The sequence below is a fragment of the Gymnoscopelus microlampas genome (assembly GCF_963454915.1).
Source record: "Gymnoscopelus microlampas genome assembly, chromosome: 17".
Taxonomy (NCBI): Eukaryota; Metazoa; Chordata; class Actinopteri; order Myctophiformes; family Myctophidae; genus Gymnoscopelus; species Gymnoscopelus microlampas.
This window is the reverse complement of record NC_139954.1, coordinates 46,179,446-46,197,024: the sequence shown is the minus strand read 5'-3', so window position 1 is coordinate 46,197,024 and position 17,579 is coordinate 46,179,446. Positions and strand designations below refer to the sequence as shown.

Below are 17,579 nucleotides of genomic sequence, written 5' to 3'. Positions count from 1 at the left end.
TACACTCTGGTTTGACTTCCACTGGATGAAGCCCTGCAGAAAGGCCTGGAGGATGGTGTCCTGCTGGATGACGATGTAGATGAGCTTCAGGACAGTGGAGGCAGCAGAGGACAGATGGTCTGTGATGCCCTGCAGGATGGCCTCAACGCAATCCAAGCCCGACACGCCTCCGGCGCCTGCAGTTAACGAGGAGAGGGAAGAGGAGGACCAGATGAATGATGATTCAAAAATGTCTCTTTCGTTTTGAGAAAGCTTGATGTTCAATCGATGACATTGTCAACATTTTCACCCGCTGAATATTTCATTCATACTTCAAAACTAATGTGGTTCTGCATGTTTAGTTTCACATTTAATTTCCACTTACATTTTACTTTTTGCTCTAAGAATCAAAGCAAATCAATTACATTTCAACTCCCTTTCTGATTTCATTTAACTGTTGTTGTTAACTACAATACACATGCCAAGTGCTATTATATATATATATATATATATATATATATATATATATATATATATATATATATATATATATATATATATATATGTTATTTATAAATGGGAAAGCTAGAAAACTCCAGGAAAAGAATCCATGTAGAGATGAGATTCTTGTGGAAATTATTTTGGGAATTCAGTTATCAAAAACAGTTTTTTATAAAAGCAATGACTGTATATTGTGAATATAGATTGTTTGGTATTTTTTCAAACCCCTAGGGTTGTTTAGGCATTTCTCTAAGAACAGCGATATTCCATATCAGGGATGATTTGGTATTTCTCTAGGAATAGTAATCTTCCCAGAGGGAATATGGGCAGACAAAGAGCCCCATGTGTCCCGGGCTGTGGTATAATAACAACATACCATGGCCTGTAGTAAGTTATTGCTTAAAAAGGGATAGTTCACCCCCAAAATGATTTTTTTTTCTATCGATTAGTCACCCCATGGAGACTTGAATTCATGGATATTTTTCCTAAGCCAATAATTTGATGACCGGCAGCGGTTCCGGTAGGAGACACAAAGATTCAGGGTCCCCACACATTTTTAGCAATGAATTTCCAAAACTTTTCCAAAGTAGCCCAATTTCCAGGCCTATATAACAATCATTCAGCGCAATAATGTGTCTCTTACTCCTATGTACAATGCCCAAAGATAGGCAGTGTAGCAAAAAATAAAGCATAGCATATATAATAGTACAATTTCATTCAACATTTTGTGCAAAATTAGGGCATAGCTCACTGGAAGACTCATTATGGCATCCGTATGACTTTTCTTTTTTTTTTTTTAAATAATATTGCCTTGCATTTGCCCCATTTATGAATTTAAAAGTAATGAAGGATGCAAGGGCGTTTTAAATTACACTTTTGTTGTTGGTTTTCCTATGTTTTTCCTATTAAGTTGCTCGCAATTGTTTGTTGGGACAGCAAACACACAACCTGCACAAGTTGCCAGGTTGGTGTCACGTGACAAACGAACAGCTCTACAAGCTAACCACTCATCACGCTGCAGCACGTTGTGAGCTTGTAGATCTGTTCTTCTTATCACGTGACACCAACCTGGCACCCTATGCAGTGCAACCTAACAATTGAGACATACATTAGGCTGCCATCACACAGCCCGCTCGGCGAAAAACTACTTATTATGTTACATATTTCGCGTAATGTTATACATGTTTATGAAAATGTTTTGTGTTAACAAAATCAATAGCCAAAAACAATGCATAGCCAAATATTTTTCCAGGACCTTTGATCAATTCCAAACCTTTTCCAGTACTGGATTTTTTTTTTTTTAATTTCAAAATATTTCCAGGAGTTTCATGACCGTGGGGACCCTGTATCCTACCGGAACCGCTGCCTACCGGTCCGCTGGTCATCAAATGATTGGCTTAGGAATGAGGAGACAAAAACTAAAAAAATATCCATGAATTCCAAGTCTCTAAGAGGCGACCAATCGATAGAAGAAACATATTTTTTTTTTGGTGAACTATCCCTTTAAATACTACTACCTACCAGTTCCCACGGCAGGGAAGGACAACGTGGTGATGGCGTTCTCTTCGCAGCGCTCCAGCACCTTGCGGACGCGTGCGGCGGTGTCCGCCGCGTTGTGAGGCCCCACCATGTGCAGGATGAAGTCACACTGCAAGGCTCCGCCACTCGTCACCCCAACCTGGTCACCGTTCAGGGGCCCTTCAGACGCAACCAGAGGGCGGCGACCAAATCACATTGCATCGAAATCAGAATCAAACCCACTTCATGAAGTCATTAATAACCCATTAAGACAGAAGCATCTGTGTCACTTTTTGATTTGAGCTAAAAAAAATAAAGCATTATTTTACACTTTGGGCTATTCAAAAATAGCAGATCTACAAGCTCATAGCGCGGCACCGAGTGCCGCGCTATGAGCTTGTAGATCTGCTGTTTTTGAGAAATCGTGAAAATGTGTGCAAATCTTGGAATATATGTTGTTTTAAAGCGAACATTTTTAGCTCAAATCTTTGCTTCTGGGGGGTCCCTGGAACACAATATTTTGAGATAGGGGTCGGTGGCCAACTACATATAATTTTGGGGGTCCTTGACATGAAAAAGTTTGAGAACCACTGACATAGTAACATACGTTTTTTCATAAAACAGTTAGGATTTAGAAGACATTTGTAGAATCGGCCTCAGGTATTAAAGGGTTAAAACCATGTATATTCAAAACTCACGGATGTTTTGGCATTCTTGTTCAACTGATGGCCCAGCTGCTTTGAAAATGGCTCCACTGACACCTAAAATGAAAACAAGTGGGTTCTTAGTCATGTCTCACTGTGTTAGCTCTGCATAGGAGCTACAAGTTGTTTAGTATTGTCAGTACACAAGAGGGCAGTGTACCAACCTCCTTTCGAATTGATATCAGCATTGGTAGTATTCACGATGCCTCTGACGGAGTCCTGAGTGATGTCACCTTTCCTCACTTCAACCCTGACACCGTGGATCTTAACTACAGCGGAAGGACAATAGATAAATAATTACATAATGGCGATCTGTCTGCCTTTCTTGAAAATGCGATACAACGCAAAAATAATTCAAACCTTGATTTTGAGGTAGATCAGACTTGGTGTTTGTTGATGCAGCTGATGCCTATTAAAGACATCACATCATGTACAGATTGCATTAAATACAGAAACGAATGAGGAAAGTCACAGATTCTTCAGTAAATACATATGGATAAAATGGTTAGATTCATGATCGCAACAGAAAAAAAAAACGAGAACATTTATAAATGTGACTCTACTGTACCTGACTGACACTTTTTTGTGGCTGTTTGTTTTTGCAGAAAACATCCCTCATTGCGTTAAAGATCTTGTCTTCAAAGGCCACTACAGAAATGCTCTTGAGGCTGGAGGATGCAGCCTGTGACGTGTGGTTGTCCACTGCTTTTAGAATGGCCTTGAGACAGTCCTCAGGGCTAATGCTACCTCTACCTGTGGCAATACAACAACAATCAAAGAGAAAATAAATGATAAATAAATATTAACTCATTACCTGCCAGACTTATTTCTGGCTGTGTTTGCCCACTGCCAGCGATTTAGTGTTTTTTATAAAATGCACACTTTTTTTTTTTCATTATGATCGCAAGTCCAGTTGTTTCTAAACACACAGGAGTCGTGCACGGCGCTCAGACAACAAACATTCCGGTCGAGGCGGAGCCCTTCTCCTCCAGCCCAGCGTTAAACAGCATGCATGGCCATCTGAACGGAAAACTCACTTTCTTTTTCCACCTCGCCGCACAGACCCCGCTAAATCCCTTATGATCGCGTGTTCAACTGTTTGTAGACACACAGGGTAGTTGTGTGAGTGGCCCAGAGAAGACATTTTCAATCGGCGACATTCCATTTTGCAGCAGTAGCAGTTTCAAAACAGCGACGCGAAACAGTGTTCCTCGGCGGAGAAATGCAAAGCCGAGAAAAAGGCGTTTGAAAGCGGAACCCAAACAGGAAGTGGGCGGGAGCGAAAATCTTTGATATGACGTATTTCCGTATCCGGGTGGTGCTACAATGAAATGTGTCACTTCGAGAGATGAACGACGGTGAGATCTTGTTTTTAAAAAATGATTTAGCAAAATTACGTTTTTTACGTCCTAGGCAGGTTTGGTAATTGGAAAGAAAATATGTTTTTTACGTCCTAGGCAGTGTATGAGTACGTACTGTATAACTGAGTGGGACTATATTGCATAAATATCTAAACCACAGTTGCATAGCTTGATTGTTCACAAATATCCACAATTTGAAAAAGTAACACCTGTTATTATAGTGTTTATACAGTGTTTGACTGCAAGAAAACAAAAGAAGAAAAAAAGAACTCATACTGTATATATATTGCAATATGACAAGATTACAACAATTTATAGCAGGGGTCTTCAACCTTTTCAGGCCAAGGACCCCCTAGCTGAGAGAGATGAAGCAGGGACCCCCTCCTCTATATTGTATAAAATTGTGTTTCAGACTAAACTCAGGCATGCAAACAGCCCCGAGGTGAAAAAGGTGACAACATGTTGTTTTCTTTCGGGTCAGGTGTCACACAATTGCCCTATTTGGGTTCAAAAAGGTGACTGTAGCTGAAGTGACACTTTTGCATGTCTGTAAACTTTTTTTGTTCTCTTGGTCAGCTCTTTTTTCCCTCTACACCTCTTTGCCAAAAATAGCCGATCTACAAGCTCACAACGCCTCGCAGCGCGAGGCGTTGTGAGCTTGTAGATCTGCTATTTTTGGCTCAAGTTCTCCTCAGAAAAGGGATATTAGGGTTCAAGTGGTAAAAAACTAAAACAATCATAACACAAAGATTTGGCGGACCCCCTGTAGTAACTCTGAGGACCCCCTAGGGGTCCGTCCCGGACCCCCTGTTGAAGACCCCTGATTTATAGAGACTGGACCTTTACTATATGTTTTACATGAATGATGATGACTCATCCTTTCGGGAAAATAACTGGTATGACAGTATATATATATCACCTGTGCCGATGGTAGGAATGGCAATGGTGGCAGCCATTTTGCTCTCACAAAGCTGAAGTACTTTCTCTATGGAGGAGGTGATATCGATGGCCTTGCTGGGTCCGACCATCTGAGCTATGTGTTTACATCTAAGGTTGCCACCGCGTGTTAGCACCACACCATCAGCTGTCTGGGCACCTGAGAAAAGACAATGTCATCAGAGATGGAGATATGCGATCGCTGAATTTCTATGCTTTTAACGTTCACGTTTTTGTGTTACTGTATGTAAAGTAACGTGTCATTTAATCCATTGAGACCTGAAGCCGATTCTACATGTCTCCTAAATCCCAACAGTTTTCTGAAAAACATGTGTTTCTATATCAGTGGTGCTCAATCTTTTTCATGCCAAGGACCCCCAAAATGATATGTATTTGGCCGCGGACCCCCATCAAAATATTTTGTTCCAGGGACCCCCCAGAAGCAAAGATTTGAGTTAAAAATGTTTGCTTTAAAAATATATATATTCAAAGATTTGCACACATTTTCACGATTTTTCAAAAATAGCAGATCTACAAGCTCGTAGCGCGGCACTCGGTGCCGTGCTACGAGCTTGTAGATCTGCTATTTTTGAATAGCCCAAAGTGTAAAATAATGCTTTTTAGCTCAAATCTAAAAATGACACAGTTCCAGGTCTTAATGGGTTAATCCATATCTGTGTCATTTTAGATTTCTTTGGCTATACAAAAATAGCAGATATGCAAGCTTGAAGATCTGCTATTTTTTTGAAAAATTGTGAACATTTGTGCAAATCTTTGAATATACATATCTTTTTAAGCGAACATTTGTAACTCAAATCTTTGCTTCTGGGGGATTCGACAAATGTCTTCTAAATCCTAAATTTCTTTTTTTTTAAGCGTATGTTGCTATAATCAGTGCTCCCAAAATGATATGTATTTGGGTGCGGACCCCCATCTCAAAATATTTTGTTCCAGGGACCCACAGAAGCGAATATTTGAGTTACAAATGTTCGCTTTAAAAAAATACATATTCAAAGATTTTGCACACATTTTCCATGATTTAAAACAAATAAATAGCAGATCTACAAGCTCATAGCGTGGCACCGTGCCGCGCTATGAGCTTGTACATCTGCTATTTATTTTTTTGCCGCGCTATGAGCTTGTACATCTGCTAATTTTGAATAGCCAAAGTATAAAATAATGGTTTAAGTGGTTACACAGATGCGTTCCCAGTTGAAATGGGTTAATAATAATAATAATAATAATAAGGGTAATAATAATAATGGTAATAATAAGGGTAATAATAATGATAATAATTACTAAGCATAACTTTGAAACAGTTTCTCTACCATGTTTGTTGCATTCATCCACAACAGATTTCCCTGCTTCTTTCAGGATGGCTCCGGACACACCTGTCCAACACAATGTGAAACATTCCATCAATACACTCTTACTTTACAGTAGATGGACTGAAGCAACAAAGGATGTAGATGACCACAATACCGTGTGTTGAGATGTAAGAAAACTTTCAGCACACATTTCAAAAGGAGGTCATTAACATTATGATCACCAGTGTTCAGATTCAGCTCCTGGTTGGTAGAGTTCACTATGATGTCCACGGCCTCCTTGGTGATGTCTCCTTTCTTGAGAGTCACAGTGACTCCACCTATCACTAGTTTGAACAAGACAACAATCAGGTTCGCTCATATACTCAAACAGGCCTTGGCTTCCATAATAGTTATATTATAATAACGTTATCAAAATTACCTTTAGTGTTTGAGTCTTTTATAGGAGGTACTGGTAGTGGTGGAGATGAAGCACTGTGTGAAGGCAGAATTGCTGATGATGTTGTGGGGATATTTGTTTGATCGAATCCCTGTTTGACAAGACAAGAGGATTAATAGTCAAACTGTAACACCAGAGACAACATAATGTGTTATCTCTCTGAATGTACAGTATAAATCCAGCAAGGTCTGGAAATCAATAACAAACAAAAAAAGGCATGGAATAGAACCGTACCATGCCCTCGACAGCTGACTTGAATTCTTCCACAACTTTGGCATCAGAATCTATCATGTGGATGCTTGTCAGAACTCCATGGCCCGTAGTGATGAAGTTGAGGATTCCCCCCATGATTGCTTCACAGCAGTCCTTTACAGGACATCCAAACGTGCCACATCCCAGTGCCGACATGCCTATGGAGACACACCGGTTGCTCTCTGATTGCACAAGGCTTTGACGGACTGCCGTTTGTAGGTAGGTCGCATGAAGACTTGGTACGCCCTTCCCCCAAACTGGGATCACTGCGTAGATGAGCTTCTTGCATTTGAGGGTGCCCGGGTTGGTCAGGACGACGTCTCCTGCTGTAAGACTCTGCTTCTCCCTCTGAAACTTGTCAATCACCTTCTTTATCTCTGGCCCTCCAGATTGGAGGAACCGTTGTGCGATGGGGTTGTCAAAGGCCAGGCTGCTCATGGGGCAAATCAAGGCATCCAATGTATGCTGGGAAATATCACCCTGACTGAGGGTCAATGTGATACATCCTTCTATATCAAAGCTGCATGGCTGAGTAGTTGCTGCTTGTGACAGATAGAGTTCACAATGCAACAGTTTCGCCTTAGCAGTCAATATCAGCGTATTCTTCTCCAGGATCTTGGCCTCGCCTGCTTTGGAATACATAAGCTTCTCTGTTAGTATCGTACCGATTAAACGGGTCACCGCATCTGTGGCTTGTTTGATTTTGTCACTTGCAGCTTTGACTTTCAGGCAAGGTGATGCTTGGCTTTTAGAGGGTAATATAGTCGCTCCCAAAGCCTTGAGGTCAGTGTCATCAGAGAACATGTTGCGAGACTGGACAAACTCCAACTCCTGCAGTGATTTCAATGGTACATCCTCTGTCACTGGCTTCTTGTCCTCCAGGTAAGCCTTTATCTTGCTCAGAACATCTGTCACCACACCAGACAATCCACACACCTCAATCTTCTTCCCTGTGTGTTTGATGCTAACATTGTGAAAGTTCTGGCTGGATTTAAGATCTTCATGAAGTGCTTCTAAAAAATGGTCCCAATGTTCGCCTCTGACAATTTTAACTTGTTCGCCAGTGATTTCGATGACATCGTTTTGTATGACTTCGCGCAGTTTGTCTTCAGCTTTATGGATGTCAGCACGAACGCCGAGGATTTGAAGGGACTCCTGGCCAGGGATCAATACGGCTGTTATGTTGCTCTGAGCAAAGTGATCCATTTGGAACTTCTTCAAGTCGAGTGACTTAATGAAGTTCATCAGGTGAGGGGACATGTCCAGGGTTATGGAATCGACACCCTCCAGGGCTTTGTTCAAGATCCCTTCCGCAGTGTTCACCGCGTTCCTATGCCCCTTAAGGTGAATGGAAAGACTTTCGTCATCTTTGGACAGCACCACGTTGGTTTCCATTTGGCCAGAGGCGAGATCCCAGATCAGGTCCAGTTTTTCCTTTGTGTCCAAGCGGACTTCTCTTTCTACAGTGTCTCTTTTGACTTGGAGGTCATCGCCGGTCTTCTTCACCATGTTTCTAACCCTCTCCGCCGCCGTCTTCACTTCGTCTCGCGTGCCCACGACCACCACCTCAGAGGTGCTCGTCTTGAAAGAGATGCAGGATTCAGTCGTGTTGAACTCAAAGCAACTGTTTTCGATTTCTTGCCAGACCTCAACCTCAGCAGGCAGACGTTCCTCTGTGTATCTCTTCAACTGGACCTGAGCCTCACTCTGAGCATCCATTTCCCACGCGGGGCCCTGTCGCAGCATGCCCAAGGTGTCCGCGTCCAGGGTCATGCTGAGCTCCATCCGAGGCGTCTCGATGTCCATGCTGATGGAGACGATGGAATGGACCTTCTCGAGTGCCGACGCGAAGCTCTGTTTTTGGGACTCGTTGCGACTGATGAAGCTGAGGAGCTCTGCGCTGACAGGGACGACCGTGTTTGTTGTGATATCTGTTTGGAGAGACATTCCTCCCGTCAAAGCCTTCTGCAGGCTACAGTAGAACAGCTGAGCTTTGAGCTCCTTGGAGGAATAGGAGTGCTTCTGCTCTGCCACCTTGTAAGCAACTGTTAAGGATGACAACAGGCAAACAAAATGTATTATGAATAAATACAGTACATCAGGGATCGTCAACAGGGGCCCCCCACATCAGTGTCTGATAGGATCTTTTTTTTTCACATTAACCACAACCCTAGCATCCCTATTCTGAGTGGAACATTAGCCAAAAATAGAAGTGCTGCGAGGCGTTGTGAGCTTGTAGATCTGCTATTTTTGGCAAAGAGGTTTGGTGTAGAGGGGAAAAAAGAGCAGACTAAGTATTGATGGTTCAAGTGGTTAAATGTCTGAAACTGCACATTAATCGAACACACACTGATGATAGGGCTGTCAAAGTCTACGAAGCTGTCTAAGAAATCTATGAAAAATGTTTCATCTGCAACACAATTTTATACAAAATGTAGTGGGGGGGTCCCTGCTTCATCTCTCAGCTAAGGGGTCCTTGGCCTGAAAACGTTGAAGACCCCTGCAGTACATCATAAATGTGGGCGACAGAATGTACCGTGAAGTGTCCTGTAAAACTGTAGTGGAGTACTAACTTCTGTTACATGATACATGTTGATTGAACACCCAGTAGGACATCAGTGTATAGATATGTGCCGTTTAGTTTAGTTTATATTCATTTATTTAGTGTATAGATACGAGTAATTTAGTTGTGTGCAGCTGATGTTTAGTTGGCTCTACTGAGCTCGTTTTTCAAAATGTTAACCCATTAAGACCGGGAACACATCTGTATCATTTTTTTTTTAGATTTCTTTGGCTATTGAAAAAATAGCAGATCTACAACCTCGTAGCGCGGCACTCGACTTGTTGATCTGCTATTTTTTTTTAATCGTGAAAATGTGTGCAAATCTTTACAAAATGTCTTCTAAATCCAGTTGTCTGAAAAACTTATGTTGCTACTGTATAATATCAGTGGTTCTCAAACTTTTTCATGTCAAGGACCCCCCAAATGATGTGTTTGGCCGCCGATGCCCATCAACATATGTTAAATAGTATTTTACGGCACACAATAACAATATTTGCATCATATTTTCATCAGCTTACCATCACACTCCTCGAATGTAATAATGGCACTCTTGTTTTCGCTGACCCAGCGAATGGACTTGATATCACCACCTCTACTTCTCTTGCTGGAGAAGTAGAGGTTGAGGGCCTCCTCTGATATCGTGCTCATGTCCCCCTGGACAAACACAGAGTCCGTCATCTCCAGACGATGGACCCCTATCTCTTTGTCCTGGAGCTTCTTCGAGGAACACTTCCTCATGAAGTCGTTCACATCTGCAGACATGGAGAGAGCATCTTCCCTCCGTTATAATTCACCCCTTCACTGACGACTGTTACCCATTGAGACCTGAAGCCGATTCTACACGTCTCCTAAATCCCAACGGTATCCTGAAAAACGTATGTTTCTATATCAGTGGTGCTCAATCTTTTTCATGTCAAGGGCCCCCAAAATGATATGTATTTGGCCGCGGACCCCCATCAAAATATTGTGTTCCAGGGACCCCCCAGAAACAAAGATTTGAGTAAAAAATGTTCGCTTTAGAAATATATATATTTCAAAGATTTGCACACATTTTCACGATTTTTCAAAAATAGCAGATATACAAGCTCGTAGCGCGGCACTCTGTGCCGCGCTATGAGCTTGTATATCTGCTATTTTTGAATAGCCAGAGTGTAAAATAATGCTTTTTAGCTCAAATCTAAAAATGACACAGTTCCAGGTCTTAATGGGTTAAGAGAAGAATGTCATTGTTACAAAACTACACATAGTTATTATTATTCACCTTTTCATCATATCATATGCAAATATCTTGATACATGAGGATTTTGTTTCAGTGGATCCCAAAATATATATGTTTTAACTTTAAATTTGATCATACACCTTTGTACCATGCAGCGTTGATTTCGTCGACTAAAACTATGACAAAAAATGTTAGTCGACTACCTTTTTTCACTGACGAAAACTAAATAAAAACTGAATAAAAACTAAGCTATGATGACTAAAACTATGACTAAATATGTTGACAACTTCGTCAACAAGTAAAAACTAGACTAAAATGTTAGGGAGAGACTGGTGGGGAAGTCAAGAGATCCAGTAGAACTAAAAGACTAGTCATTTTATGTTTGGTTGCGCTCAGGTGTTGCTTTGTAGATCGGCTATTTTCAGCATGCAACCAAGTGTAAAATCTGCCATTTAGATGCCATCAAGGCACCGCCAAAATACATTTTGTCGACTAAATCAACTCTAGATTTAGTTGACTAAAATCTTATGATATTTAGTCGACTAAAACTAGACTAACAGTAAAACATCTCAGATGACTAAAATATGACTAAAACGAAATGGAATTTGATTCAAGAGACTATGACTAAAACTGAATCAAAATTTGCTGTCAAAATCAACACTAGTACCATGTATTCATACAAAAAGACACCCTATTTTTAGCAAAAGATGACTCATGCATACCAACGTCTTGTTTGAAGGTGACCACTATTCTGTCTCCATCATCCAGTGTCTCCCAGACATGTTCAGCCCCGCGGCTACAGCTCCCAACGTACACGGACACGTGGGTGCAGATGCAGCCGTCATCGAACCCGCTCAGGACAAAGCGTCTGGGATCCAGGTGCCCCTCTGCAGACCGTTCATGGCACACGACCACAGATATCCCGTGGTCGTGTACCGTCTTGGCGCAGACCTTCTCCACGTCTGAGAGGGGAAAAGAAGTAGAGGCAGGAATTTATTCTGTGTTACTTATGAGAATAGAAGGTTGTTGCATGATGCACAGTGGAAAGTGTATATGAGTGGCTGGTCATAATGGACAGACAGGCGTGAAATCATATTCATGTTTAATTAACCCTTTAAGACCGGGAACGCATCTGTGTCGTTTTAAGATTTCTTTGGCTCTATAAAAAATAGCAGATCTACAAGCTCATACGAGCTTGTAGATCTGCTATTTTTTGGGGGAATCGTGAAAATGTGTGCAAATCTTTAGTTTGAATATGTATATACTTTTTTAAAGCGAAAGTTTGTAACTCAAATCTTTGCTTCTGGGGATTTTACAAAAGTCTTCTAAATCCTTACAGGTTTTTTTTTCCTAATTTTTTTTTTTTTTTTTTTCACTTATGTTGCTATATTTTCAATGGTTTTCAAACTTTTTTCATGTCAAGGACCCCCAAAATAATATGTATTTGTCCGCGGACCCCCTCCCATCTAAAAATATTTTGTTCCAGGGACCCCCAGAAGCAAAGATTTGAGTTAAAAATGATTTGCACAAATTTTCAAGATTTTTCCAAAAATAGCAGATCTACAAGCTCATAGCGCTATGAGCTTGTGTATCTGCTATTTTTGAATAGTTTATGTTTTAGCTTGTAATTAAAGTAAATAAAAGATGAGTGTTAAAAAAAAAACATTTACTGCTTTCTATAGTTTCAGCAATTTTTGATATCTTTTTTTTACAGTGGGCGGGGGCATTTTCGGGCAGGTGGCTAAAAATGTATTTTTTTTTACACAATAACCCGGAGATTTCTTTATTATTATTTACAGTAGCTCTTCTAGCCCCCAATGACTCACATCTGGCCATCAAAGACCACTGGGCCCTTTTTAATTGTGTAAAAAGAGACATATTTAGCCACCTGCCAGAATGCCTGTGAAAAAGATCGCGAAAATTGCTAAAACTATAGAAAGCAGTAAATGAAAATAGGTTTTAACACTCATCTTTTATTTACTTTAATTACAAGTTAAAACATAAACCTTGGTTGTAAAAAAAACTAAGTTGTCCTTTAAGCATGTATGAGACCAAATGAAAATGAAACAATGACAAATGAATTAACACATCTAATCATCACATGACACCAAACGTTCCTACTGTTGGATGCCAAACATGCAACGTTTTATCAAACCAATCAAACCTTTAATGTAATGAATGAAGCATGGCCTGCAGTGGTGTAAAGTAACTAAATACATTTACTCAAGTACTGTACTCACATAAAATGTTGAGGTATTTTAACTTTACTGGAGTATTTCCAATTTGCACCACTTTTACTTCAACTCCACTACATCTCAGAGGCAAATATTGAACTTTTACAAAAAATATTTGAAAACTTTAGTTACTAGTTACTTTGCAGATATAAATGATTACATTATAAAACATACATTAACCACTTTAGCCCTATTTTATACCTAGGCTATTTGAAAATAGCAGATCTACAAGCTCACAACGCGTCGCATCGCGACGCGTTGTGAGCTTGTAGATCTGCTATTTTCAAACATTTTAGTATTTTTATTTTTGGTACTTTAAGTACATAATTGATACCATACTTTTTTTTTACTCAAGTGAATTTTGAATTTTGAAAGTACTTCTACATTGCAGTATTGATACTTTTACTCAAGTAAAACATTTGAGTACTTTTTCCTCCACTGAGCATGGGTGTGGTGTGAGGGTGGCTGCAATCTATATGATCAGACACTGATGGGAAACATGCTGTCCAGTTCAAAGATGGCAGAAGGTGAGCTATGATTAATGAATGTTTCGACGGGTCAAAGTTTGATAGTCCGAAAACCATTTTACCTGCATGTTAAACACATTGTTGTTTGCTGACTACATGTAACAGAAAAGGTTGCCACAATATTTATTTTGTATTAGTATTTGTAATGATCATCATCAGCGGTGGCTCTTGTTGATAACTGCTTCAGAATTATTCATCAAATTGCTCATGCAAAGGTTAATGCTGACATACAGTACAGTAGGCTAATGTATACTGTAGTTTTATTTTACCTGATGTATCAGACAGTTGGAGGATCCAGGTATTTCTTCCATGTTTAGTAAGAGCGGGTTCTGCTGCAAACTGCTCAAAATACATCTGTAAGAAGGCTTTCTTTTGATCACTGGTGACAAGAAGACTGCATGAACCTACACCGCCCTCCTCAGCCTTGGCTTGATCTTTTTTAAAAAAGGAAAAAAAAAAAAAGTCTGATTAGAGAATTAATTCATCCACTATCACAGTGGTTCTTAACCAGTGGTCCGGGGACCACCAGTGGTCCTTGAGGGGGTTCCAGGTGGTCCCCAGCTAAATGATGGAGAGTTGGTAACCAAATGGACCCTTATAGATCTTTAACTCTTAAGAGTGTAAAATGAAACCAAATGGACCCTTACGGGTCCATTTGGTTTCATTTTACTCTCTCAAGAGTTGAATTATTGTTAAAAATCTGCATTACTTAATCTACAAGAAGTCTCCACAGTTAGAGAATGTAGAAGAATTGTTATTTTGATCAACGTTTGCCTGTTATCTCTCCTATTGGTACCAACATCAATACAGCATGGATGGAATTGTGGAGAAAATCATATCTAACGATAACAAAATATTCATTGGGTCTGAGAGGCTAAATCTCATCAAATGGTGGTTCCGTGGCTCAAATGCAGAATAAATAATGGACCTTGATATGAAAAGGGTTGAAAACCACTGCACTGTCTATCACCATATGATTGTATTTAGTAAAGACCAATACCTTACCTGTTTGGCAGACCTCAGGCTGTAACATAAATCATATTTTTGATTAATGGAAGTTATATTCAAGAGCAGGGAAGTAATTAATAAAGCAGGCAATAAAATCATGTGATAGATAGCTAGAGTCAAATAAAGCATTATTGGTTCTCAAAGTGGGGTCCGGGGACCACCAGGGGTACTTGAGGGGGTTCCAGGGGGTCCCCAGCTAAATGATGGTCAGGAACCAAATGGACCCTTGTGGGTCTGTAACTCTGAGAGTGTACAATGTTAATTTAACTCTGAGAGTGTACACTCTCAGAGTTAAATTAAAAATGATTTTACAATATAAATTGGGGTCCCAGCGGTATAAATGCCATTTAAATGGGGGTCCGTAGCCTAATGCATGTCAAACTGGGGGTCCTTGAAATTAAAATGGTTGAGAATCACTGCTAGAGAGCTGTAAAAAAAATCTTCTCTTATGGGGGTCCCTGGCATATCTTTTCAAATGGGGTCCGCGGGGTAATAAGTGTCAATTTGGGGGTCCTTGACATGAAATAGTTTGAGAACCACTGAAATAAAGAAACCTTCTCATTGGCAGGTCTGTCTGTTTACCAAGTTTAGTTTATCTTTGTCAGGGCGAGGAGGAAGCGGTGGTTTGGATTTCTTGACTGGACCTTGCTCATCGTCTGCTGGCGCTTTGACTTCCAGCTCGACCCGTCCATATGGCTCTTTGAAGTCAACTTGGTGCTTTCTTTTAGACATCACGTTGTGAAAGGCTAAGGAAGGAAGAACACAGTTCGCCTAATATTAGCCTTGGAGCGAGTTGGAACAAATGTTTTAGTTGCTCCACTGCGTCACCTACATATCTTGTCAATAGAAAAATTCCATCGACCAGATCTGTAGGGGGCGCAGCTCCATCCGGTGGAATGTTGTCTTTTCTGGCCAAAAGGTGTATTTTCCGCGTGTTCCCACTGAGGAAATGAGGCTTTCAACATCTTAACACTTTTTTATTTTTTACTTCAGTCGAGAGGTTGCGCAGCCAGCCTGCGGTGTGCGGGGAACGTCTCGAAAGTAACATAGCGTCAAGGAGAACTCCTTCTAAACCTATGGCTATAGACCAATTATTTGTTTACTAACATTGAGCCTGGACGCACAGGTGATTGTTTCACGCAATCAATTCCCAACCTGTTTCGGGGTGCACTGGTTTCAGCACACCCCAACCCCCTCTTGTGTGTGTTGGCTAGTGAGACGCGTCCTAACGAGACCTGATATAATGGGTTTCGTTGCGCGCATACTGGCTGCACGCAGCCAGTATGACGTCGTCTGTTAAGGGGTCTATAGACCAGAGTAACCTCGCGTCATCAGGCTTTCAACCAGGACTAGCTGTAGTATACAACCCTCGTAGACGTTTTCAGTCTAAAACGTCAGAATCATAAATACATCTACGAGGGTTGTATTCTACAGCTAAACCAGGACCAGAATAGCCCTGAACATGACTGTCACAGACGTAGTGTGCATGCATGAACAGTAGTAGCCTTGATTGAATCAAGACTAGATGTTATTTGATCGCGTCTGACTTTTACTTTCGTATCTACGATAGTCTTGGCTGTCACCCCCCAGTGCGTCCTGCACTTTCACCAGTAAAGCCCGTAGTTCTCCGTACATGTACAAAAAACATGCATGTATAAGGTGCTAACCCGGTTGCTCCAAATGTTAACTAGCGCTGCGAAGTCTCTGTGCAACGTATTAGTCCGTACTATTCAATATAGAAGCGTTTTAATTCCGTCTGTGGCCGATCCCGTCGGAAGTTCTATTCCTCAATGGGCGGTAGTGACTGACGGGGCGCATCCGGTGAAAGCCAGAATTACACTCAATGTAAACTGGAAGTAAACGAGGGGGGAAGAAATGGCGTTCGGCCAGTCAGGGGTACATGCACAGACGGGATTAAAACGCATAACTATTGAAACGTATGGACTAATACGTTGCACAAAGACTCCGCAACGCTAGTTAACATTTGGGACAACCGGGTAAGCACCTTTATATATCTTTTTATGTACATGTACGGACTTTACTGGTGAAAGTTCAGGACGCACACAAAGCAACAAAAAAAAAAAAAGGCAAAATCGTTCAAATACATCTGCGATCGTCTTGATCCAAGGCTAGAACAGCAGCGTGAGCGTAATATCGCAAAAGCCATGCAATCATGTTCATATAAATGGAGATGTCATGTCACCCTTCAGTGAAAGTAACCACATCTTTACCTGCCTCGTCGACATAGACCAGGAATGCCCTGTTTGTGTCGTCAGGGTCAGCGAGTAGTTCTGATATCTCACCGCCAGACCGCCTCTTGTTTCTGAAGTAGAGTTCTACTTTGGCTCTGATGTTGTCCAGGTGGTCAGGCAGACCCTCCACAAGGAGATGCAGCCTGCTGGACATGCTAGAGACAGTTGTTGTTGACGGTAGACATACAGTACATACACCTGTCTGTCTGTATGCTAACAGGACCCTGTCTGTCTGCCTGTTCACTGTCACTGCGCCTTTCTGGAAGATAACCGGAACGCTCGCCCCAAAACACACTCGCCCCCATAGTTTTTCGCGCCCAGCGGTTTTTCATTTGATTGAATACTTGATTTAGAATTCTGCAGAAAAAACAGCACATGAAAGTACAGTTCTAATACAAGGTCAACTAAATCGGATTTTTTTTTAAAAAGCCCAAGAAAGCCACTGGCGTGTTTAAATTGGAGTCCTCTGGCTCTTGTACTCAATTCATAGTGACATTAAATGACGGACCGAAATACACATGCAGAACATCATGTAAACTAGTGGTTTTCAACCTCTTTTTTTTTGCGTCAAGGACCCCCAAATTGACACATATTAGCCCAGGGACCCCCATTTGAAAAGATATTCCAGGGACTCAATCATTTTGATTCTTTGGGGCCCGGGGTCCCATCTACTGTATCATCAGTGTTCATTTAACTCTGAGAGAGTACAACGGGTGCATTTGGTTCCATTTGTACACTCTCAGTCAGTCAGAGTTACAGAC

At 41.1% G+C, this 17,579-nt stretch overlaps 1 protein-coding gene across 5 annotated transcripts in view; it reads right to left on the bottom strand.

Moving 5' to 3' along the window:
* The window catches only part of parp14rs3 (poly(ADP-ribose) polymerase family member 14-related sequence 3), a 35,243-nt gene extending 18,194 nt beyond the window's left edge, over positions 1–17,049 (bottom strand). For 3 of the 5 annotated variants that reach the window (XM_084085005.1, XM_084085008.1, XM_084085006.1), the window contains exons 1-17: positions 16,798–17,049; positions 15,149–15,312; positions 14,564–14,582; positions 13,828–13,992; positions 11,520–11,759; positions 10,097–10,330; positions 6,998–9,060; positions 6,746–6,854; positions 6,549–6,650; positions 6,328–6,390; positions 4,983–5,159; positions 3,271–3,455; positions 3,063–3,111; positions 2,867–2,971; positions 2,697–2,759; positions 2,002–2,178; positions 4–176 (exon numbers count right to left, since the gene is read on the bottom strand). In XM_084085005.1, coding sequence (XP_083941131.1) covers positions 4–176; positions 2,002–2,178; positions 2,697–2,759; positions 2,867–2,971; positions 3,063–3,111; positions 3,271–3,455; positions 4,983–5,159; positions 6,328–6,390; positions 6,549–6,650; positions 6,746–6,854; positions 6,998–9,060; positions 10,097–10,330; positions 11,520–11,759; positions 13,828–13,992; positions 14,564–14,582; positions 15,149–15,312; positions 16,798–16,972 — 4,263 coding nt within the window. In that variant the 5' untranslated portion in view covers positions 16,973–17,049. Of the gene's footprint in view, positions 1–3; positions 177–2,001; positions 2,179–2,696; positions 2,760–2,866; positions 2,972–3,062; positions 3,112–3,270; positions 3,456–4,982; positions 5,160–6,327; positions 6,391–6,548; positions 6,651–6,745; positions 6,855–6,997; positions 9,061–10,096; positions 10,331–11,519; positions 11,760–13,827; positions 13,993–14,563; positions 14,583–15,120; positions 15,313–16,797 lie in introns of those variants that run through there. The other 2 variants (XM_084085007.1, XM_084085009.1) reach the window with 2 other exon arrangements.
* Positions 17,050–17,579: the final 530 nt, after the last annotated feature.